Here is a 25597-nt window from a genome sequence, read left to right as displayed (position 1 = left end):
TAGACACATGGTTTTGTTCCGGTCTACATTAGCCCTGAATACACCTCCTAAGACAATCCAAATTGTTGATCTGAACAACAAAAGTCACCGAGTCAGACGTTTTCATTTCCTGTTCCCCCCAACATAAGATCACCCAATGGAACTCCTTGCCTTGGGCATTACTGTGCTTCCATCTCGGGATAATGACAGCACATAGCACTTATCAATACAAGAAATGCTGAAAAAGGTTGGTATTTTAAGAGAAAAAGTAATATTTGAAAAGATTCCAAGTGGATGGTTGTGTTAAGATTCGGACGGTGAAGAATCTTGAGCTAAATATTTGTACATTAAAACCTCAAAAAACTAACTTACCAAATGTGTGACTTGAAATTGCTCAGTTAGGTTGCTTTTTTTTTTTTTTTTGCAAAGTAAGAGAGCCTATTTGTCCTTATTCGAGTCATTGCTGCCACATTATAGTCAAATAGCCACAGTAGCAATGTGAACATAGACATAGATTCAATTTTTGAAAGACTAACATTGCTATCTGTACAAAAAAAGATGTAAAAATGAAATGTAAAATACAGAAATGTGTGAGGGATTAAACGGGGAGAGAAAAAGCAGAGAAAAAAAAAAAAAAGGAAGCTAGAGACATACGTCAGCAATTCTCGCTGTTGCGCAATGATGCCAGTTATGAAAAGTGGAGTCAAATTCATATGAAACATCGCTGTTCGAACGGAAGCATGGTTTTATCACTCCTTGACTCATGATGTACTCCACAAAGGTTCAGGAAAGGTGGCATAAAGGTCAGAAGATTAGATTTTCCGAAGAGGCCCATCGACTTCCACCCAGTGCCCTTGAAGACCCTGGAGTGGTTGCTGTGATACCATCTAAGAAGACCCCAGGTCCACCATGAATTCCACGTCCTGCAGTTTGCCTCCTAGGAGAAGGTGGTAGTGGATGTTGGCATCCAGTAATAGGAATGGGCGATTAATCGATTTTGTCGATCTGTCATGACAATTTTTTTTGTGTCTTCCACAGTTTAAAGCCCATCCACTCTGATCTGCACTGTTTAAACTAACAACATGGTTGCAAGAGGAGCTAGTTTCCAAAACAGCCAGTGATGCCAACTTCGCGATTTGTTCACTCAATTTAGTGAATTGGTTTGACTTTGTTTTCCATACAACAAGAAAAAGAGCCTAATGGATGGCAACCACAATCATCCTCAACATTTCCAAAGACATGGTGCCCATTCATACATTGCTGCTCGACCTTAGAAAAGGTCATATTCAAATATTGAAAATGTTAATTTAGTGAGGATCATTTTACATACATGTTTTGACAAGAGGGATATTTTACCAAGAGGATAAACTTATTTATACATTATCTGCCCCCACCCAAAAAAATAAAGACAATTCCTGTGGAAGTTGATTCATGTTAATGTTCGGGAAAAAGACTTGCTTGAAGAAATTGAGAGAAAAATAAATGCCAGTAAATACAAATGAATAAAGGGTGGAAAGAATTAAGCAAAACCAGTTCTGAATAATGTCATCATATTTGAGTTTTTTATTAGCGATTAAAATCCTAAATCGGATTTTCGTGAAAGAAATTGGGAGATTTTATTTTCTAAGGCCACATGGCCTACCCCTATCCTGTACCTTTACATCCTACCTAGATAAAGGCAGCGTGTGTTAAGCCCAATTCTGTGATTTCCCGGGTGCATTGAACACTATTTTTGCAACATTGTGAATTTGTGTGGACATTGACAAATCTCATTTGCGCCTCGGTACTCACAAGTACGTGCGCGGCTCTAAAGAGATAGCTGAATGGATAGTAGAGCAGGTTGATGAAGGAGGCCGCATAGAGATCTGCGTAGCGCATCACTTGGGAGGCAAACAGAGTCTGCCTGGAGCCGCTGCGGAAAAGGCTACCCATCATGCCGTAGCACATGTCCATGTCATGTGTGACTTTCTGAGGAAGAGAAGAGTAAATTGAGTTGTGAAAGTAGATCTGTAGAAAACAGTATTTATTGACGTCACAGATATCGTACATGAGGGTGACCTTTGGGGAGAGAGGTTGTCTGCATGATCTTAGCTCAAAAGCCCATAACCGATATTTGGAGTTTATATTAATGTGCAGTCAGAGGGAAAATACTGGCCACAATTTTGAATAATACAAACTCCAAGACTTCACTTTGTTTAAATGCCTTTAAGAATATATTAAACAGGTTTTCAGATTTGCAACATGTAAAACTTTTTTCTAATGTTAGACAACAGACCTCTTTGTTTTAAAACTAGCACAAAGTGCAGAGAGCTCTCAGGCTCAGCAGCATGTCTTTACAAAAATTAAATAAAAATTTTAACCAAAACTGACTTTTTTTTCACTGCATCAAAAACAAAAACTTTAGGTAGCTCCCAGGGTCAGCAGGATCTCTCTGCCATGGCCCAATGGTTAAGATCATCGCCTACCACCGTGGGGGTTCAAGACCCCAACCGGACCATCTGCCAACAACCCTCGGACTCACGGCTGTGGTGTCCTTGAGCAAGACACTGATACCCCAAACTGCTCCCCGGGCGCTTTAGCTGCCCCCTGCTCCAGTGTGTTCCACTAACGAGTGTGTGTGTTCACTGTGATGGGTAAAATGCAGAGAACAAATTTCATGTGCATGCATGCATGTTCATGACAATAAAGGCGATTATTATTCTTATAAAGTTAACTGAAAATGTAAACAAATAGATAAATAGATAGATAGATAGTTCCCTGAAGATTACCCAGTTTCAAATTGATCTCTAATCGGCCATCTGATTAAATAAAATGGCAAATGTTGATATGCGTCAAAATGCCGAATATTGGCGCCAATAATCAGTCTATGCGTAATCGGTTTGATACAGGGTTTTTAATCAGACATGGCATAAACCATAAATAAACATGCACACAAAAAAAGAGTGAGAAGAAAAACATACAGTTTGTCCTCAGTTGACAACAGTCGAAACCAAAAACATTTTGTGGTTATGAATGGCACTCTGTCAACTAGTTTACCCCCCTGCCAGTGTGTAAGCCAACCATGTGAAGTAAAGGTAAGATAAACTATTTGATGTTTCTATTTTTATAGATTAGAAATGTTTTTTAATACAAATATTTATTATAATAATGACTTTACATGCCAGTGATCAAGACTACATATTCTAAATTGTCGACAAAATCGTGTTAGGCTGGTGTCGTAGAAACTTAACTAAGTCGTAAATCGTGTAACCCGTTTGGTGTCTATGTTCGCGTCTGTGAGGTTATTCATTAATAGTGAGACTCCAGCACCTGCCCTGAGAGAGTAATCTTTCAGGCAAACTGGGGGAAACGCCATCAGAGCGAAGGTAAATCACTCTCAACAAACACACTGTACATGTGACAGCATGTGGACAGACCCTGTCCTTTTGTGTCGTTATGGAAACAGAGGCTATTAAAGCTGTACCTTGACTCTTCTCTGGATAGTGCTGATATCTGGCCTCTCATTGCTGCTGCTGTCCAAATGTCTGCGGGAGAACGAGAGATCATTAAGGTCGGCGAGAATAGGTGGCTGGGGTTTGCTAAAGAGGCTGGTGTCTGGTTATACAACCCCAATTCCCATGAAGTTGGGACATCGTGTTAAACAAAAATAAAAACAGAATACAACAATTTGCAAATCATGTTCAACTTATATTTAATAGAATACACTACAAAGACAATATATTTAATGTTCAAACTGATCAACTTGATTGTTTTTAGCAAATAATCATTAACTTAGAATGTTATGGCTGCAACACGTTCCAAAAAAGCTGGGACAGGGTCATGTTTGACACTGAGTTACATCACCTTTTCTTTTCACAACATTCAATAAATGTTTTGGAACTGAGGAGACTAATTGTTCAAGCTTTGTAGGTGGAATTCTTTCCCATTCTTGCTCGATGTACAGCTGTCCGGGGTCTCCGTTGTCGTATTTTACGCTTCATAATGCGCCACACATTTTCAGCGGGAGACAGGTCTGGACTGCAGGCAGACCAGTCTAGTACCCGCACTCTTTTACTACGAAGCCACGCTGTTGTAAAACGTGCAGGATGTGGTTTGGCATTGTCTTGCTGAAATAAGCAGGGGCGTCCATGAAAAATACACTGCTTGGATGGCAGCATATGTTTCTCCAAAACCTGTATGTACCTTTCAGCATTAATGGTGCCTTCACAGATGTGTAAGTTACCCATGCCATTGGCACTAACACAGCCCCATACCATCACAGATGCTGGCTTTTGAACTTTGCGTCCATAACAGTCCAGATGGTTCTTTTCCTCTTAGGCCTGGAGGACACGACGTCCACAATTTCCAAAAACAATTTGAAATGCAGACTCGTCGGACCACAGAACACTTTTTCCCTTTGCATCGGTCCATCTTAGATGATCTCGGGCCCAGAGAAGCCGGCGGCGTTTCTGGGTGTTGTTGATAAATGGCTTTTGCTTTGTATAGTAGAGTTTCAAGTTGCACTTACGGATGTAGCGCCGAACTGTATTTACTGGCATTGGTTTTCTGAAGTGTTCCTGAGCCCATGTGGTGATATCCTTTACACCTTGATGTCGGTTTTTGATGCAGTGCCGCCTGAGGGATCGAAAGTCACGGCCATTCAATGTTTCTCCAGATTCTCTGAACCTTTTGATGATATTATGGACCGTAGATGATGAAATCCCTAAATTCCTTGCAATTGTACGTTGGTGAACATTGTCCTAAAACTCTTGACTATTTTCTCACGCACTTGTTCACAAAGAGGTGAACCTCGCCCCATTTGTCCTAAAACTGTTGACTATTTTCTCACGCACTTGTTCACAAAGAGGTGAACCTTTGCTTGTGAATGACTGAGCAATTCAGGGAAGCTCCTTTTATACTCAATCGTGGCACCCACCTGTTCCCAATTAGCCTGTTTACCTGTGGGATGTTCCAAACAGGCGTTTGATGAGCATTCCTCAACTTTCTCAGTCTTTTTTGCCACCTGTCCCAGCTTTTTTGGAACGTGTTACAGCCATAAAATTCTAAGTTAATGATTATTTGCTAAAAACAATAAAGTTGATCAGTTTGAACATTAAATATCTTGTCTTTGTAGTTTATTCAATTAAATTTAGGTTGAACATGATTTGCAAATCATTGTATTCTGTTTTTATTTATGTTTAAAAACAACATCCCAAATTAATTGGAATTGGGGTTGTAAATAACATTATCAATGCAGGGTTTCAGCCCGCTCCTATAGACTTTACACTCTTCACCCCAAGGAGCTCACAACACACACAAACAGTCGTGGTTTCTACAGAGTGGCGGAAGTTCAAGTTCTTACTTGTAGAGTTCTGCCAAGAAAATGTCCAGACCTTGCAGTTCTTCAAATAAAGCTGAGGAACAAAATCATTATCAGCATCACTGCTCATGTGCAAGAACGTGACAACAACTGTGTGACAAAATCCTGTGACAAAGTCATGTGCCAAATCTAATCTTATCATATGCAACTCATTACAATGATATTAGAGCTGGCCTAGTACATTTCAGTTCAACTAAATGCAAATGTGAGCAGTCGTCGTCGTCGTTTTTTTTTTCCACATCCTCACAACTCTTGTCGGTCCAGACGTGCAGCTCCTGAGCAAGCTCAGGTATGACGAGGAACGTCCTCCAGCCTTGGCGTTTCTTGGACTTCAGTATGTCTCCAAAGATATGGTCCCCGATGTATACAATGTCCTTGCCTTTGGCCCCAAGCAAGTCGCACACGATGTCTGAGGAACCTGTGGTGAATAGTGTCATGACTTGGACATCATACAGAAAGCAACAACTCAGTGACCGCAAGCACCCTAACACCACATCAAATGTCTTACCTCCAGAGTAGACAATACCATGCTGCAGGGGCCCTGTGTAGGTGCCAATCTTAAGTCGCCCTGTGGTCTGAGGTAGGTGGTAAAATACATTACGTAATTAGGTTTTAGATACAATTTCACAATGCTTCAGACAAGGATGCTGCAAACATTGAGGCTACTGTACACTCACTCGACACTATCAGGTATACTGAACTTTGATAGGAACAAATGATTTTGCCTCAATTTTTCATGACAGTCACCAACGTGCTGAAGTCATGGCGTAGTCAGATGAGTTTTTTTTAATGCCTGTATATAAATGGTCATTCAGATGCTTACATTATGTGTCTATCCATGGAGACAGATGAGTTATGTGGCAAAAATTTATTTGGTTATTTGTCTTATTGTTTTGCCCACACGGAAGCTGAACAAACTCGGCACACCCAGGATTGTGTCCGTCAAAGGGGCAATATTGCCACGCAGTTCTTTTTATAAGTTCTGTGACGGGTATATCCAAATACACGAAGTTAGCACATGCAATGTGATTTATCAAACCTGAGATTTGCACCTTTAAATACCACTTCAGAAAGGCAGGTGCAAACCGGCACACACAGCGGTACCAGCATTGCACAGGCAAAATGAGAGGAGGCGGGTAAGGACTTCGAAATTGTCTTTTGATCAATGCAATTTTGGAGCTTCTGAATAATTTTAAGGCTGACTCGGAGTCACAAGTAGGAATAATGCCATGTCACCGACAGAACGCCTTTTAACTCTGCATTTGATTTACGGTAGGTACACTGTGACTATTGGTGCTCGCCTTTCCCAGAGCAGATCATTGGGTGTGCTGTCCTAATTTTTAAATGCAATGTTATGTAGGATGGGCAGATACATTCAATTGCCACACTGGGCGAGATAAATCATACAAAAAATGGCTGTTAAGCGGTTGCTGGCTTCCGCAAAATTATCAGTGGTAGATTTCTTTACTGTAACCATTTGTTTGTCTCTTTAAGAACACTTTCAATTCAATTACTTTAAACTTAATTTTGCTCTTATGGTGTTCTCCAAAATTTTCCCTGCTGAAAACCATCAGAGCGACAGGAAGAGCAAAACCATCTTACAGTATAATTATAAAACAGCCTGCGTAATCTGGTAGGCCCACCACACACTGAGCAACCAGCTGAATGAGTGACGTGGACTATCGCAAAAAAAAAAAAATACAGCTGGCAACTCTTCGCTGCACACAAAGCGACTGAACGCCACGTATCAACTGAGGTGACCCTTTATGGGGTTTTGAGTCTCCACACATAAGTATACTGTTTTATTTTATTATTTTTTTCATTGAGCCACAAAAACATGAAGCGATTGTCAAGAAAGAAGCAGATGGCCACAGAGAAGAGGAAACGAGCACGACTAAGGAGAGAGTGTGGCTACTTTGAGAGGCTGTTGGCAATGATGAAACTCCCCGCTCACTGACTGACTGCACCCGTGCATTTCGGCAACAAATACTACACATTTCGCCAAAGACTGCACACTTTGCTTTCTTGCTACAGGTACATATAAACACTGCATAACTGTATGTAAAATATGAATCTGTCACATTTCTGTGGGCGTGGCTCAGTCTCCTACAGGACATTCTGACTTACTATCAGGTTTAACAGAGGTACATGGATATTCTTATTCTGTGAAACCTCCCGCACCATGACATTACATTTGCGGGATCATACATTCTGTTGTGGATATGATAGTTGAAATGAGGGGTTATTTAAGTTACAGATGGTACGTTTCCTTCCTCTAGTTGAACCCGTCTGACATCATCCTCTGACCTCTGCCTGAGCCTATAAAGTTGAAATTCCAGTTAATCAGCCCACTCTCTGAAATACTCCAACAAAAATGTGGTTGTTTCACAATTCTGATGACTGATTGACAAGGAACTAGGTGGGGTCAAAGACTGGGGGCCGGTAGAAGGGATTTGTTTGTCTTTTATCACCTGTTTTGTGAGGAACTGCTGTTGTGTTTTAAGTATAAAAGCTGCTATATTTTTAAAGTTTTAATAGATTAATTAATTAACTGATTTGAAATTCAGCAGTTCTCCAATGTCAAAAACCTGAGTGGCTGATGAGAAACTGTCTAAGAGTTTGACATGTACCTAATGAAGTGGCTGGTGCATGTACAGTATATTCTTGACATTTCGAGAGTGTCATCAAGCTGGGAGCTTCCTGTTGTCTCACCGTGTCCACTTGTCGGAGCACTGTCCCTTCACCAAAGAACAGCGGCTTTCTGGCATCCACCAGGATGAGGTCAAAGTAAGACTGCCACGGTCGGTGTGAAGTATCAGGCTGATGTGGACAAACACATGCACGCACATGCAGAGGGTCACAAAAACATAAAAATAAAATATAAAATAAAAAGATGTTGGGCATCAATATACAAAAGACTGAGCTGGATTGCTTATATTGTATAGATATATTTCTTTAGAGTGAAGAGGACAGACTATTTACCTTTGGACCGTGGGGGAAATCAAACAGATAAGTCATGATTTTCTGTGGACAAAACAATATCCATCAAGAGGGCTTCAATTCATTAATATTATTTATATAATCTAACTGCTAAACAAATACAAAACTTGTATGCATGATGTATGCATCCAAAATGATTACTCTGCAGTAAATAAAGCAAATTATGACTGGTGACTATTTAGTGTTGTCCTGAAGCAAGAAAGTAGCTGGTTTTGCTGATGGGGTGAATATTAATGGTCTTACTTACATCAGTGTATTTGTAGTCGCTGTTGGTAGCCAAAAACACCTTGGCAACTTCATTCATCCGGCTGAGGAGAAGAGGCAACTTTCCCTGTTGGGAATGCAGAAAGCTCTTTACAAATAAGGCTCCTCACAGATTCAAGTATACAGTCTGTGAGAAGAGCAGCCTTTATGAATACAAACAACTTACATCTTTCACAACATACTTCTCGAGGTTCTCCACAGTTTTCTCCTTTAGTGTCCCCTGAAATGTAAAAGATGTAAAAACCTCTTATTACAGTCTTATTACAAGCATCAGCGCAGATTGATTCGCTGACTGATTTAAAGTTGAGTGGAATCTGTGGGAAGATGAAACCGCAGTTGAGTTGTTCAGAAGGAACAAACAATGCGATGTGCGGAGGAAAAGAGGCATAGCACATCACCATCAAAACCTCATCCCAACTGTGAAGTATGGTTGAGGGAGCATAGTGGTTAAGAACTGCTTTGCTCCCTCAGAGCCTGGACACATTGCTATCATCAACAAAATATCTTTCTACATTTTGCAAGGGAGTCTAAGACCATCAGTCTGGCAAATGAAGCTTATAGAAGATGGGTAATGCAACAGAAGAACGACCCAAAGGACAGAAGAAATCAACAAAATGGCTTCAACAGAACAAAATACGTATCCTAATCAAGGTCCTGATTTCAACCCGATTGAGATGCTGTGGCATGAACAGAAGAGAGCACTTAACACAAGACATACTAAAAATATTGCTTACCTGAAACAGTTCTGTAAAGAGGAATGGTCCAAAATTCAAATTAAACAGGTTCACCTACTTTTTCCACTCTACACTGTGATGTTTATATTGTGTTTAGTTAAAACATGGATGTTTGTGTGGTATTACATTAAAGGCCATCTAAAGTGGCCAAAAATGTCTTCTAAATTTGACACACCACAGAGAAGAGTATTATTAATAAGCCTGACAAATTTGAATGAATTAAAAAAAAAAGACGTTTGTGAAATCAGGCTTCACAATGGTCAAGAATTAAGACGTTCATTCAGCTTTCAGATGGGAGTCTTTGCACATTTTCAGCACTTCAAACATATTTAATATATTTCGAAACAAATCAATAAAATGACTAGTGGGTCTTTAAGAAAACTGTATTTGGGCTATTGTTGTGACTTGATGATGAAGATCACATTTTATGACCAATTTATGTAGAAATCCAGATAGTTCTATAGGGTTCACATTAGGAGTGTCCCGATCGAATCTTTCAGATCGGAAAATTGTCCGATCCCAGCAAAAAAACTAATATTGGATCGGATCGGCCTGGACCTAAAATCTTCGATTTTTACCACTCTGATACAAGCATCCATGCGCCGCTCCAGCACGACATGCAGATCCCACGTGATCACAAAAACAGGTTGCTAAGGCGCGAACATAGTAGTAAGAAGTAAGAGTGAATGTTGTTTTCTCCAGTTGAAGTTCACTGTAGAACTAAACTCACATAAAATAATTACACCTATAGAATGTTCAAGTTCATCACAGCCTTCGTTTTTGTTCACAAAAATCTCTAGCTCAAGGCTAACACACAATGAATGAAAAACACCATTAACAAGTAAAAAATTAGCATTGAAGTTGCAGCATTTATAGCTCTCAAAATAATGAATATTGGTATACAAACGCTGTATAAACACATATAAATAGGCAATATAACAATACTCTCTTGCATATATTCTTCAAAGTGTGAAAAACGCGTTACGATAACAATACTCGATCGTGACTTCTACTTTCTTTGTTACTGCGTGTATCTCATTGTGTGTATCACACTGCCCCTAAGAGGTCAAGACGTGCACAGCAAGATTCCGATTGTCAATAAAACTAAACCCCAGTTGCATCAAAAGGTTCAAAAGGTATTGCCACATGTGGCGAAAGCAAATGTTGTTCCCTCTATATACTCAGTAAAAATAAATACTGTAACTGAATTGAACTTTAATTGTTATTTTGCACTTTAAAAGTATCATTTGGATTTATTATTTATTGAGATTATTTTTCATGGTTTTCGAATGTATTTTTTTATTTAATCTATTCAAATGTAGAATATTCTCATGTTTAAGTTAAGCAGTGGTTATGTTACAATTTAAATATATATTTTTGTTATTGGTTTTATTGAAGCTATTTTTCAGGATTTCCTAATCTCACTTTCATTTATTTTATTCAATTGTAATTATTGTTATTTTTATAGTTACTTTATGTAACCCACTGGTTAATAATCAATAGGTCAAGTTTTTCTCATACCTACTGTTGCTGATTATTGTTCTCTGTTTGAGTAATATCACTTCATCAAGCCTTTTCTATCATTCCATACTACAAAATAAGTAAAGTATGTATGAATATTGCTGATATCGGATCGGACTGATATCAGTATAGGTCAAAATTCAATAATGTTATAAGATCAGAAGGGAAACTGTTGGATCAGGACATCCCTAGTTCACAATTTATTTATTTTTTGCAACTGTAGCTTTCACACATGCCGTACCTTGAAGTGGACCCAGTCAACAGCATCGCGAACATCCTGGAACATGCTCTTGTAAGACATGAAGAGGTCACCGTCTTTAAAGCCAGTCTCGCAGCTGAAGGGGTCGGAGCAGAGACACACATGTATACAGCTGTTGTACAAGACAAATCTTTACAGAACGTTTTCCAAAACAATTGGGGAATTTTTTTTTTTTTTTTTTTTTTTGACTTTTTGCTCGTTTGCTTTTAAATGGGATAGCCTTCCCTTGATGGAGGGGTCCCCAGCCAAACAGGAAAGCATTCTTCCCCTAAAAGACCAACAACCAGGTTTCAGAGGACAGAGACCATGCAACCATTCCAGATTACATTTTCAACAAATGTACAGGCCATTGGACTCTCCGCTAATATTACCATCCAATGTTTATCTCACTTTTTTCCTCATTCTAAAGTTAGTAAACATGTTTTATACCTGTGTTATATGTTATAATAGGGGCGTATGCTTTTTTTTTTTAAATTAGGGAAAGAAAATATATTTATTTGTATTGATTAACTGTTTGACTTCAATGTGCAGCCTCCATGCAGCAGGGCTTTGTTTTGTCCCAGGCTGGTCTGAGTCACTCCACATACAAAGCCCAGCAGCTTGCTCAATGACATGACATTTATTGTGTTACGCAGCTTCTTACCTTGTGTATCTATCGCAGTTGGAGAAGAAATCCACAAGGCATGCAAAGAGGTAGGTCTCTAAAAAAAAGTCACAAAGCATCATGCATCACACTGACATTTTTTTGTCATTAATCAATTGTTGTGCAAACACCTTACCTGGAAGGTTAAACAGTGTGTTGAGGATATAAAAGCGCTCTGTATCATCTCTTTGGATGAACTTGTTTGGGTAACGCTCACGGATCTCGGGGCTGGAGAAGGAGGAAACCCACTCAGATTAGCTTGTGAGGGCCGTGATGCAGGCACGCATACCGTATGAGGACACAAACCTGACAGTGTTACTAACAATCTTCCTCAGAGACGAGGAGAGATGAATGTTCAGAAGCCTCACCCTCTGAGGAAGTTGAATCCATGGACGCAGACCAGTATATTACCGTAGGCGTCAACCTTCAACAGGTTTCCATACATGGTGTCAAATACAAGGCCCCTACAAAAGAATAAAAGTAACTAATGAAATAAACTTATTGTTCAAGACTGACATTTCTCTAATGACAGTTAATTTTCATTTGAGACTCTTAATATTACTTGTGCTGCTGCCCATTACATTAGCTCTAGCCAAATAAAAGTCGTACAGAGGTCACAATTACACCCTAGAAGTGGCAGTTTGGCCCACCTGGTAGGAAATGATGGATCGTAGACGAAGCTGAACAGCTCCTGTGGGTAACCGATGGAAACAAGCCGCTCCACGGTAAGCTCAAATCCGAGCGACTCATACTCTGGCGATTTATACACTAGAAATCAGACAAACACACACACAATGAGGTTACCAAACATTGCAAGCTTCTGCGTTGCACTCACTGTGAGTCAATACGACAGGCTTGAGATTTAATGAAAGCAATTGCACTACTGTGCTTAAGTGTGAGGGCCCCACTAGCTTTTACTTTTTAGTGACCTTTGTCACTGCAGTCATTTTGACAGACATACAAAAATTGTAGGACACACAGTTAGCGGGATAATGCAAAAAATACAACACTGATTTCCACAAGACTTTGTAGGAAGGCCACACACGGGCCAAGGAAGAACAACAATACAATTATGCAAGGCTTTAAAAAAAGGTGTACAATGTCAGAAATCACTACCTGAGTCAAATGGCATAAATGTTTGCCAAGAACAATAATAGCTATCTGTTTGTCATCCTCCATTAACCAGGAAACAAACAAAATATCTAATTACCAGTTTGTCCTCACACTTTTTATGTAAATAAATCAGTGTTTGGTAATCTCTGCTGAATGTGCCACATATACAGATCTGCAACACTAATTTGCAAGTGTAATTTGGCGGCTTGGTGATAAAGCGACACCTTAAAGAGTGAAATAAAATCAATGCTTTTACATTATTATGGGGCTTGCGTTTTTGTTCAGATTCTGGGCTGCTACTTCTGCAGGGTCCAGACTTTGCCTTGTCACAACCTCTTCGCACCTTCGCAGGTAGTCAAGGTAACATAAAACCATTATTGTGCCGCACACACTGCAGGAGAGGAGGGCGGGGTGACCAGTGGCTCATTTGCATGACAAAGGACTGGACGAAAAGTGTATTGGTGCCCATTTTTAAGAACAAAGGTGATGTGCAGAGCTGTGGGAACTATAGTGGAATAAAGTTGATGAGCCACACCATGAAGTTATGGGAAAGAGTAGTGGAGGCTAGACTCAGGACAGAAGTGAGTATTTGCGAGCAACAGTATAGTTTCATGCCGAGAAGAGCACCACAGATGCATTATTTGCCTTGAGGATGTTGATGGAAAGGTACAGAGATGGTCAGAAGGAGCTACATTGTGTCTTTGTAGATCTAGAGAAAGCCTATGACAGAGTACCCAGAGAGGAACTGTGGTACTGCATGCGGAAGTCTGGAGTGGCAGAGAAGTATGTCAGAATAATACAGGACATGTACGTGGGCAGCAGAAAAGTGGTGAGGTGTGCTGTCGCTGTGACAAATGAATTTAAGGTGGAGGTGGCACTGCATCAGGGATCAGGCCTAAACCACTCCCTGTTTGCAGTGGTGATGGATAGGCTGACAGATGAGGTTAGACTGGAATCCCCGTTTACCATGATGTTTGCAGATGTCATTGTGATCTGCAGTGAAAGAAGGGAGCAGGTGGAGGAACAGTTAGAAAGATGGAGGCATGCACTGGAAAGGAGAGGAATGAAGATTAGCCGAAGTAAAACAGAATATATGTGCATGAATGAGAGGGGTGGTGGAGGAAGAGTGAGGCTACAGGGAGAAGAGATAGCAAGGGTGGAGGACTTTAAATACTTGGGGTCAACCGTCCAGACCAATGGTGAATGTGGTCAGGAAGTGAAGACACGGCTCCATGCAGGTTGGAACGGGTGGAGGAAGGTGTCAGGTGTGTTATGTGACAGAAGAGTCTCTGCTAGGATTAAGGGCAAAGTTTATAAAACATTGGTGAGGCCAGCCATGATGTACGGATTAGAGACAGTGGCACTGAAGAGACAACATGTCATGGCCCTGTGTTTCAAGTTGTTTTTCTTTGTGTTGCAGTGTCTGGGAGGGCGTGGACATCAGTGACGCACCTGTCATGCATTGTAATCATCAGCCTTTTTAGGGGGCACCGTGACAGTGTGTGGGCGTCGGAATATTCACTCGTTTTTGCCTCGTGTTTGCTGCCGTTCTGACCGCTGTCCAAATTTAGGCTCAATACGATTATACCACACGGACCGTTTGTCGTGTCTCCCTGCGTTATCTGATTTTGATTCTCTCTGGTTGTTAGTTCCTTTAGTTTCGTATGTCTCGCCATCACATGCTCTTCCATTTAATTAAAATTGTTCGGACCTCTGACCTGGAGTCTATTTTTTGGGATCTGCCCTTACGGCATTGCCGCTTGTGACAGAATATTCTGACCAGAAATGGATCCCACAAACTCAGACTCTTTTCGCCACGCGTTGGCAAGTCAAGGAGATTTGGTAGGAAGACACGAGACATCGTTACACGAGCTCAGGGAGGCAATTACGGCGTTAATGACCCATCTCAGTACACTGAGTTCTCGGGTTGATCAGGTGTGTGCACTTGGATTACCTCCGGTTCTGGCAAAAGCACTCGCCACCAACACAGTGGCCGCGGTGCCACCCGCCAGGGAAGCTTGTCTCCCAAATCCACCTCGTTATGCTGAGGAGCTCGGCGGCTGCGGTCAATTTATTTATCAATGTACCCTCGTATTTGACCAACAACCGGTCACGTATGCCCAGGATAAGACGACAGAGTCCCCGACGAAAAAGTTGATCGGACTAGCCATTAGACTGGACAATCGACTGAGGGAACGGCAGCGCGAGCGGGCGGCTGAACGGCGCTTTTTTTTTTGAGTCCGCTTCCCCGGGACATTCTTCGTCTGCCATGGAAGACGCCGCGCCTGTGTTCCCCCATCCACCTCGGATGGTGGATATTTCACTACCTGTGAAATATCCACAATCAGTCCTGAATTAGGGTGCAATGTCCAGTGCAGGTGTTGGTCAACTCTGCTTTCTTAAATCCAAGGTCACCGCAACAGTCTACCAGAATGTTTTAGAGGACTTCATGATTCCTTCTGCTGAGGATCTGTATGGAGATGCAGATTTCATCTTCCAGCAGGACCTGGCCCGTTCCCATACCGCCAGAAGCACCAAAACCTGGTTTGATACCCATTCCATCACAGTGCTTGAATGGCCAGCCAACTCGTCGGATCTAAACCCCATTGAGAATCTATGGGGTATTATCAAGAGGAAACTGAGGGGCACCAGACCCAAAAACAAAGAACTGACAGCAAGCATCAAGGAAATCTGGGCTTCCATAACTCCCAGGCAATGCCAGAGGCTGATTGCCTCAATGTCACGGCGCATCCAGGCAGTTATTCAAGCAAAGGGAACCCAACCAAGTATTGAAGATTAACACATCGTTTTGAAAGTACCATATTGTGATTGATTTAATGTGACCCTAATTTTTTTCTTTTTTTCTACAAAAACTGAGAAGTAAATGGTGATTTGTTCACAGAATTCGAATTTTTTTAATTCCTGGTTTCATGGGTTTTATGAGCTGGAAGCCCAAATTATGTAAAAATAACAAAACTAAATAAATAAATACTTGAAATTGTTCAAATTGTGAGCCTTGAATCGATAATCTATGAAAGTTTAACTTTTGAATGAAATTATGGAACTAAATAAACTTTTATATGATATTCAAATTTTTTGGAAAGGGTCTGTATGTTGTAATGTATCTATAGAATACTTCAGTGTCAGCTGTGTTATGAACCTTTGCGGTAAACAGTGGTAAACAACCTTGCGGTAAACAGTGCAAAAGGTGAACAGAGCTAATCATCAATCAATTCAATCAACTGTCTACTTGGACATCTTATCTGCCTCTATTTGTGGGCAGTGAAAGAAATGTTATTTGGAAGTTGGAGTACGGATTGGACATGTGACTCAGACTATAATTAAACAGAAAACAATGAGATATTAGAGCATACATAGTTGATTAAATGTACAAAAAAAAAGACTTTTTAAGGTGACAGTATCCACTCCAGATTGCGCGGTGTTGATTCAGTTCAGTTGATTCACTCTTTTGATAACAACATTTTCCCCTTCCCTCGTGAAGCAAGCCCATGCCATGTGCATGCATATGCACATTGTACACCCATGTTTGTTTGTATCAACACAAGCCTGGATGTTCTGCGCATGAATCAACAAGGACACTTGATCAGGTGTGAAAATTAAAAATGGCCCAACTTTCAGCGGGAGCTCAGATGGGCTCTGCACAGGCTGCTCGCCATCACCAAGAGCTACATATTTACCCCAGGGCCAAACTAGAACTAAGACGAGCTTTGCGAGGCTCCGAAAAGGCCGGGGGAGGATTAAAAAGCTATCTGACACTGGGACAAGCATGTGTCACATGTTATAAATATAAAATTGAGAATATGTTTGTGTTGATGTCTGCTTTTCTCCCGGTAGTGTTGTGGGAGGCCCCTGGTGGGTGGGGAATGTAATATACAAAACAAAATAAGAAAAACAATATCTCGTGCCCTTTCTGGTTGTATGGTGCCAAACATTAGCAAAACACAGCCAAGCACAAAGATCACACATGTGATCCTTTAAATTAGCGCTGGTGCTGTTGTTTTGTAAGAATCCTGAATCCTTTCTGAATTAGAACCACGTTGCCTTTTGCAGCTCAATCCCCCATCTGTCTCTCAGCCCCAGCTGTGGTCCTTCAGTAAACAGAGGGTCTGGGCCCTCTGCCCAGAGCAGTAGCGCACACCAATTACATTGCCTTTCAACCTCCTCTACTTGCTACTCCTCCTCCTTCCACCACACTCTCGTCATATTCTTCCCGAAGCACAGGGGCGCTACAAAGAAACCTATTTTAAGAGTTGTTTGCCCTCAGTCACATCTGCGATCACCATTCTCACTTTATCTAGTTCACTACCAGGTCGTTTTTTTACATATTGACCTTGATATAGACAAAGCTCAACTTAACATGTCATAACATATCTTAATCTAGACTGTAAAACTGGTTGTTAGGACTGTCATTTAGGACGTGATTCATGTCTAATTACATAATTACAGGAGCCTTCTTCCAGGAAAGATTAGGCTTGCTTAACCATGTATCCTGCTCACTATGAAAAGATTGATTGGGAGGTTTTGGTTTAGAGGAGCAATGTCATAAAAATACTTTTTTAATACTGTAACATATAGACAGGATTTGACACTATTTGATTTTCAGGTGTAACTTTAGCCGCATATATTTCTGAGAGTAGTCTGTGGAGTTATTTGTAGATCTGTTGCTGCATCAAAAGCACCACTGTGAGGCAGTGGTTTTCATGCAAGATATATCTAAGGACTATTCAGAGCAAACTTAACAAAGACCTTTGGTGTATAGACCGGAAGTTGTGGGACTGTTAGTTACAATGAAATTGAGTACTACCATGCATTCTTTTAGTTCTCGTATTTCTCCCACTGACAGGGTGCACATGACTAACCCCCTCACACAGATACACACAATCAGCCTCCGTACAGCTGAGGTGATAAACAATCATTAATTCAGAGAATGGGTACCTTATATAATAATTTTATTATTTACATCCATCCATCCATCCGGCGGCACGGTGGCCGACTGGTTAGAGCGTCAGCCTCACAGTTCTGAGGACCCGGGTTCAATCCCCGGCCCCGCCTGTGTGGAGTTTGCATATTCTCCCCGTGCCTGCGTGGGTTTTCTCCGGGCACTCTGGTTTCCTCCCACATCCCAAAAACATGCATTCATTGGAGACTCTAAATTGCCTGTAGGCATGACTGTGAGTGCGAATGGTTGTTTGCTTCTATGTGCCCTTCTTTACAGATACTGTAAAATCAACTGTTCCATGTCTTATCTACGCATCTAGAAAAATTATGTGAGGTCTTTGGAATTTCTTAAATTTCTGCATAATTCGGTCATGAAATGTATTCTGATGTTCATCTAAATCAAAAGAAAAAACAAACAGCTGCTGCTTTTTTCTACTGAAAATAACAAACATTCACAGGACAGAGGAAAAGTAAGTGAAGTCAGGTGTGAGCCTATCTGGAGACCAATCAATGGGACATGATTGGATATGTGGTTAAAAGCTGCGCTGGCCAGTTTAGAATTATCTTGTCAAGCAGAATGCCCTGAGGTAAAAAAAAACAAAAAAAAAACAACTGTTGCGTGTCAGCTGAAGACTTACAGAAATCACTAGGCACATGCCAACATCATTTGTCATAGTTGACAAATCTACCATACATAAAACAAGTATGGGGTTCATTGGAGGGCACCAAGGATGAAGCCACTGCTGACTAAAAAATATATTGCTGCACATTTGAAGTTTACTGAAGAGCACTTGGGTGTTCCACAGCACTACTGGCAAAATATTCTGTGACAGATTAAACCAAAGTTTAATTATTAGGTAGGAACACACAATGCCATTTGTGGAGTAAAAATGGCACAGCACACCAACATCAAAACTGTTTCAACCAGGCCCGGAGTGGCTAATCATGAGCACCGGGAGAATTCCCCATGGGCCGGGCTGCTTTCAGGGCTGCTGACCGCTTGTACACTCTCTAGGAATCAGTGTGCGCCCCCCATATCGCTGAAATGGGGTGTAATGAGGTGAATATTTTGCTCATTCGCCACGGTGGCGATAGACCAATTTACCAAATACAGAGTTTCTCCAGTCCGCCACCGCCACAAGATGCCCTTCTAAATCATGGCCCCAGTTCAGGGAGCAAACCCCGTTGCACGCGCATGCCCCCAGCTGCGGTTGGCTGGGCGTGCCCGTCTGCTCCCAGCCATGCTGAGGGACCAGAAATGTTCTTACACAAATAAAATAATCCTACAATTCTCTATACGAATATAATTGGTAACAGTATAAACACAACATCGCTTGTCAATCCAATGACGCACTGTTTATATATGCCAGTGGGGGCATGCAGAAGGTTAGCAATTTATCAGCATTGCTGCTGACCTAGAAGAACAAGCAAATATTGCGTGGGTTTATGCACCAAAAACCTCCCTGCCGCCCAGCCGTGCAAAACAGCCAACAACTTTGAATGTTAGGATGAGGATGACAAAGATGAAACAACTATTTAATCAGGACAAAAATCAACAAATCAAATCTGAATGGTTTGGCAAATTCCACCGGTTTCAACAATTCTGTAAACTGTGTGAAAAATAAGGATTATCAAGTGCTTTCATGAGAGGGAAGTCATCAACGGTCCCTAAGAAGGACAATATTTTGAAACACGAAGATACTGCAGACCACAAGTATGTGTGTTTTCGAATCAGTTTTATTTTAGTCGTCTACACACATTTTCCCCATATAAACTCAGCCCTGCTTTATATCACATAATCCCACAATTCACATTGATTGATGTTTCTACTGTAAGTAATACAGTAATCGTGACATAATGTCATTATTCTATACAGTAGAAGAAATAATTATTTGATCCCTCACTGATTTTGTAAGTTAACCCACTGACAAAGATGTGGGCGTCTATAATTTTTATGGTAGGTTTATGTTAACAGTGAGAGACAGAATATCTTAAAGAAAATACAGAAAATCACATTTAAAAAAGATGATTGAAACAAAGGCGGTACGGTGGCCGACTGGTTAGAGTGTCAGCCTCACAGGACCCGGGTTCAATCCCCGGCCCCGCCTGTGTGGAGTTTGCATGTTCTCCCCGTGCCTGCGTTGGTTTTCTCCGGGCACTCCGGTTTCCTCCCACATCCCAAAAACATGCATCAATTGGAGACTCTAAATTGCCCGTAGGCATGACTGTGAGTGCGAATGGTTGTTTATTTCTGTGTGCCCTGCGATTGGCTGGAAACCAGTTCAGGGTGTACCTTGTCTCCTGCCCGATGACAGCTGGGATAGGCTCCAGCACGCCCGCGACCCTAGTGAGGAGAAGCGGCAAAGAAAATGGATGGATGGATGGATGGATTGAAACAAAAGGAAAAAAATTATAATTTGGATTTCATTGAGTGAAATACGTATTTGATCCCCTACCAACAATAAAGAATTCTGGCTCACACAGACTAGTCCTCTCACTTTAAGGAAGTACTCCTCATCTAAACTTGTTAGCTGTATGAAAGACACTTATCTCAACTAGTTACCTGTACAGACACTTATCCACAGAATCAATTAATCAAACATCAACCTCTCCATCATGGGCAAGACCACAGAACTCTCTAAGGACATCAGGGACAAGATTGTAGACCTGCACAAGGCTGGAATGGGCTGCAAGACCATTGGCAAGAGGCTGGTTGAGAAGGAGACAAACGTTGCTGCAATAGTTAGAAAATGGAATAAAAATAAAAAGACTGTCACTCTCCCTCTGTCTGGGGCTCCTTGCGAGATTTCACCTTGTGGTGTATCAAATGATCATGAGAAGGGTGAGGCATCAGACCAGAACTACAAGGGAGTTGTTAATGATCTCAAGGCAGTTGAGACCACAGTCACCGAGAAAAACATTGGTAAAATACTAGGGCGTAATGGATTAAAATCCTTCAGCACCCGTAAGGTCCGCCGACTCAAGAAGGCACATGCACAGGCCCGTCCGAAGTTTGCCAATGAACATCTGAATAATACAGAGAATGATTGGGATAAGGTTATGTGGTCAGACAAGACAAAAATATACCTGTTTGGAATCAATTTGACTCGCCGTGGAGGAAGAGGAATTCAGACTATGATCCCAAGAACACCATCCACACCATCAAGCATGGAGGTAGAAGCATTACGCTTTGGGGGTGTTTCTCTGCAAATGGGACAGGTCAATTTACCGCATTGAAGGAACTATGGATGGACCCTTGTACCGTGAAATCCTAGGTGACAACCTCCTTCTCTCAACCAGAAAACTTAAAATGGGTTGTGGATGGGGCTTCCAGCACAACGATGACCCAAAGCACACAGCCAAGGAAATGAAAGATTGGCTAAAGAACAAGAAGAAGCACAAGGTCATGAAGTGGCCATGGAGTGACCTAGCCAGTCCCCAGACCTAAATCCCATAGAAAATCTGTGGAGCGAGTTGAAGCTTGGAGTTGCCGAGGCACAGCCTCGAAACCTTAAGGATTTGGAGAGAATCTGCAAAGAGGAGTGGTCCAACATTCCTCCCAAGATTTGTGCAAACCTGGTGATCAGCAACAGCCTCTGTACTGGCCATCAAGGGGTTCCCCACAAAGTACAAAGTCATGTTTTGACAGAGGGTCAAATACTTATTTCTGACAAAATAATTTGAATCTTTTGTTTAATTGGATTTTTCTAGATTTTCTTTTTGATATTTGGGCTCTCCCTGTTAAAATACAACCACCATGCAAAAACTATAGACCATGAATTTCTTTGTCAGTGGGTAAACTAAGAAAAGCAGTGAGGGATCAAATAATTATTTCCTCCACTGATTGCAGGTAGCAAATGCAAATGTACGGGTTTATTCAGTCCTGCTCACCATTATCAATCTATCTATCCAGATGTATTTGCCATTTTGGGTCACATTGTAGGAAAGGAAAAAACACGGCCACAAGGAACTAAATTCCTGCCAAAAGTCTGTTGGAACACTGGTTAAGTGTGTATCACATACTGTAAATGTGTCATGTTCTCTTTCTTAAGGTTTAAGAAACGTAAGAACAGAAAATGTCATGCATGGATGTACAATCAACAAACCATGTTGACATTTATACTTGTTTCCTGTTTGATTTGATGAAGTCGAAGATGTTATTGGAAGATCATGAGCGCAGGATGGAACAGCACAAGTCAATATATCGTGTGGCAGACTCAACCATCACTACACACACACACACACACACACACACACACACAATACTATATTGTCCAATTTGTCTGGATTGCTCAGTAACAGAAATATTATGTGTCTGTTTCCTTTTTTTAACTGTGAAAATAGTTTTTCTTTCTGGTAAAACCTGTCATTATTTTTCGCCCTAATTTTGTCATAAATCTAGACGTAATAATAAACAATCCCTATTTCACAAGAGCATTGTGTACTATAAGGCACCATTACTGCTTGATCGTTATGGATCATCTAAAGCTCAAAGCTAACAGAGTTGTGTGACCAAAGTTTCACAACTGCTGTTTAGGGACCTTTGAGGAGGGATGTTTGGAGCTTCAAGTTCTATCATTACAGGACGAGGCTTTTGGAACACCCCTCATGTGTTGCTCAGTATCTCCTCTGGGGGATCAAAGTGCACCTGTGAGATAAGGCTGACTGATACCATCTTGTTCATGCTCTTACAAATGGCTCTCTCAACAGACAATTACCAAACTAAATGGAGTACAGATGGCTGACCAAGAAAGTTGGCTGTCATAGTAAATGTAATGTATTCCAGTGGAAATTGTTTATGATACCGCATGTGAATATGTACCATAAATGTTGTTCAAAAAAACATCCATTCATTTTCTATACTGCTTATCACTAGGGTCAAAGGGGTCAAGAGGCAGGTTACACCCTGGTGTGGTCAGAGGGTACATATAAACAAACAAGCATTCAAAGTCACATTCATATCTAGATGGACAATTTCAGGTCTTCAATGAGCCTAACATGCCAGTTTTCCGAAAGCGGGAGAAAGCCACAGTATCTCATCTCGAGAAAGCCACAGGGAAACCATGCAAACACGACACAGGAAGGCCCAAGCTGGGATTTAAACCCCAAACCTCAGATCTGTGAGGCAGACGTGCTAATCAGGACGACACCACAGTGCCCCAACAATTTGTTCATTTGATTTGATTTGATTTATTTGGTGATAGCACAGAAAATATCATAATAGAACTTCCGGACATACAGCCAAGTATCATTACCGAGAATAAAAACACAATAAAGCCAGAGCGCTTATTTCCATTGGGGTCCTCAGCACATAAAAACACCATACAACAGAAAACAAAGCGATGTGTGTGTGTGTGTATATATACACACATATATATATATATATATATATATATATACACACACACACCCACTCACTCTCTCCACCGCAGCACCGTTGATGTTCAGGGGAGCGCATATATATATATACATATATATATATATACATGCATATATATGTGTGCATATATATATATATATATATATATATATATATATATATATATATATATATATATATATATATATATATATATGTATATATATATGTATATATATATATATGTATATATATATATATATGTATATATATATATATATATATATATATATATATATATATATATATATATATATATGTATATATATATATATATGTATATATATATATATGCGCTCCCCTGAACATCAACGGTGCTGCGGTGGAGAGAGTGCGCAGCACCTAGTTCCTGGGAGTGGACATCACCAAGAACCTCTCCTGGACCAGCAACACCTCATCACTCGCCTAGAAAGCTCACCAGTATCTCTACTTCCTGAGCAAGCTGAGAAGAGCCAGAGCCCTGATCCCCATCATGTGCTCGTTCTACAGAGGGACCATAGAGAGCATCCTGACCAACTGCATCACTGTGTGGTACGGAGCCTGCATCGCATCCTGCCGCAAGAATCTCCACCGCATAGTGGGGGCAGCTGAGAAGATCATTGGAACCTCTCTTCCCTCCCTGCAGGACATTTACAGCACCCGCCTCACCCGCAAAGCCCTTTGCATAGCGGGGGATGCCATCCATCCATCACACAGCCTCTTCAGTCCGCTACAATCAGGGAGGAGACTGCAGAGTCTGCGGGCCAGGACTAGCCGACTCAAAGACTGTTTTATTCATCAGGCTGTCAGGAATCTGAACTCTCTGCACACTCTGCCCCCTCTACCTCTTCTCTCCTCTGCCCACCTGAATGCTGAAGCCCACACACACACACACACATGCACACACACACACACACACACACACACACACACACACACACACACACACATACCAGACTCAGGGTCGCACCAGACACTATAGAAGCATTGGGGTCTGTCATCTAATTTATATCTATATGTCTTATTTGCCTTGGTTCTCTGTCCTTGACTATGTTGCACATGTCACCTGATCTTTGATATTTGTATATACTATAGTTTTTAGTTTTTGATATTGATGCTATTATTTATCTTTTGTAGCACCGCGAGCCCTTGAGTATCGCAATTTCAATCCTCTGTATGTGTTACGCCGGCACAGTGAATCACTGGTTAGCACATCTGCCTCACAGTTCTGAGGACTGGGGTTCAAATAAAGGCCCCGCCTGTGTGGAGTTTGCATGTTCTGGGTTTTCTCGGGGTACTCCGGTTTCCTCCCAGATCCCAAAAACATGCAAGGCAGGTTAATTGAAGACCCAAGATTGCCCGTAGGTGTGAATGTGAGTGCGAATGGTTGTTTGTTGCTATTTGTGCCCTGCGATTGGCTGGCGACCAGTTCAGGGTATACCCCTCCTCCCACCCGAAAACAGCAGGAATAGGCTCCAGCAGCCTGCGCCCCTAGTGAGGATAAGCGGTAAAGAAGACGGATGGATGTATTACGCATATTGAAGAGTTGACAATAAAAGCACCTTGACCTTGATAATATATATATATATATATATATATATATATATATATATATATATATATATAAACACACGTAGCTGGTCTGCTCGCTCGCAGTCCCTGCAAACGTGCCTGTTAGTGTGCTTTCAGTGAATGTTGTACTTTCAATAATGTAAAGCACATAGAGTTACCTTGTGTATATAATGCACTGTATAAATAAAGCTTCCTGTCCCTTGCCTTGCCTTGAGCTAACCCCCGCTAGCAGACAATGGGGAAATGTTAGCTCTCAGACTACCCCCCCAGCTAGCTGCTAATTGGCCACATCAACCATATTAGTGGTTCCGGGGAGAGGTTTAACCACTTCAAACATGGTTACTAATAGTTGGGAAGTAGTCAGTGATAAAAGTAAGTGTTTGTGTGTGTGTGACTGAGTGAGAGAGAGGGAGAGTAAAATTCAGTTTGTTTTATTGCAGGGAAGGAGGCATGTTGAGGGGATGGCTAGAGAATTGTGTGTGTGTGGGTGCGACAGCAAAGCATTCATGTGTAAAACTGTAGTGAAAATAATGGCTGTTTAACTATTTCTGCTGCTACAGGAGGAGCAGGCAGCTGCATATGAACATACGAGAACGACAGAAACACCCACATTAGGCAACGGAGAGAACGCGATCCTTCCGCAGCCTTGTTGATGAGACGTTCAGCTCACACGGGTGACCTGCTGCCCAGTAGCTGCGTTGAGGATGAGCTACATCTGTACCTCATGGAGCCAGTGATCAACAGATGTAAAGGGGACCCACTCCAGTGCTGGATGTGACAACTCTGACTCCGTTTT

General features: G+C 41.3%; 1 protein-coding gene and 1 long non-coding RNA gene across 3 annotated transcripts in view; one reads left to right on the top strand and one right to left on the bottom strand.

Annotated features, from left to right (window-relative positions):
- Nucleotides 1-25597, bottom strand: part of nt5c2b (5'-nucleotidase, cytosolic IIb) — a 39242-nt gene that overhangs the window by 2651 nt on the left and 10994 nt on the right. Inside the window, exons 4-17 of one of the 2 annotated variants that reach the window (XM_061679751.1) lie at nt 12410-12527; nt 12128-12223; nt 11896-11987; nt 11760-11817; nt 11099-11192; nt 8769-8822; nt 8586-8669; nt 8321-8362; nt 8051-8158; nt 5847-5913; nt 5586-5756; nt 5321-5372; nt 3443-3503; nt 1771-1947 (exon numbers count right to left, since the gene is read on the bottom strand). In XM_061679751.1, the coding sequence (XP_061535735.1) occupies nt 1771-1947; nt 3443-3503; nt 5321-5372; nt 5586-5756; nt 5847-5913; nt 8051-8158; nt 8321-8362; nt 8586-8669; nt 8769-8822; nt 11099-11192; nt 11760-11817; nt 11896-11987; nt 12128-12223; nt 12410-12527 (1274 nt within the window). Of the gene's footprint in view, nt 1-1770; nt 1948-3442; nt 3504-5320; nt 5373-5585; nt 5757-5846; nt 5914-8050; nt 8159-8320; nt 8363-8585; nt 8670-8768; nt 8823-11098; nt 11193-11759; nt 11818-11895; nt 11988-12065; nt 12224-12409; nt 12528-25597 lie in introns of those variants that run through there. The other variant, XM_061679752.1, reaches the window with a different exon arrangement.
- Nucleotides 133-1858, top strand: LOC133404123 (uncharacterized). Its single transcript, XR_009768785.1, has 3 exons — nt 133-226; nt 761-926; nt 1018-1858. It is a non-coding gene; the product is annotated as an uncharacterized LOC133404123 (long non-coding RNA).

The sequence above is a fragment of the Phycodurus eques genome, chromosome 6, assembly GCF_024500275.1.
Source record: "Phycodurus eques isolate BA_2022a chromosome 6, UOR_Pequ_1.1, whole genome shotgun sequence".
Lineage (NCBI taxonomy): Eukaryota > Metazoa > Chordata > Actinopteri > Syngnathiformes > Syngnathidae > Phycodurus > Phycodurus eques.
This window is presented reverse-complemented; position numbering and strand designations above follow the sequence as displayed.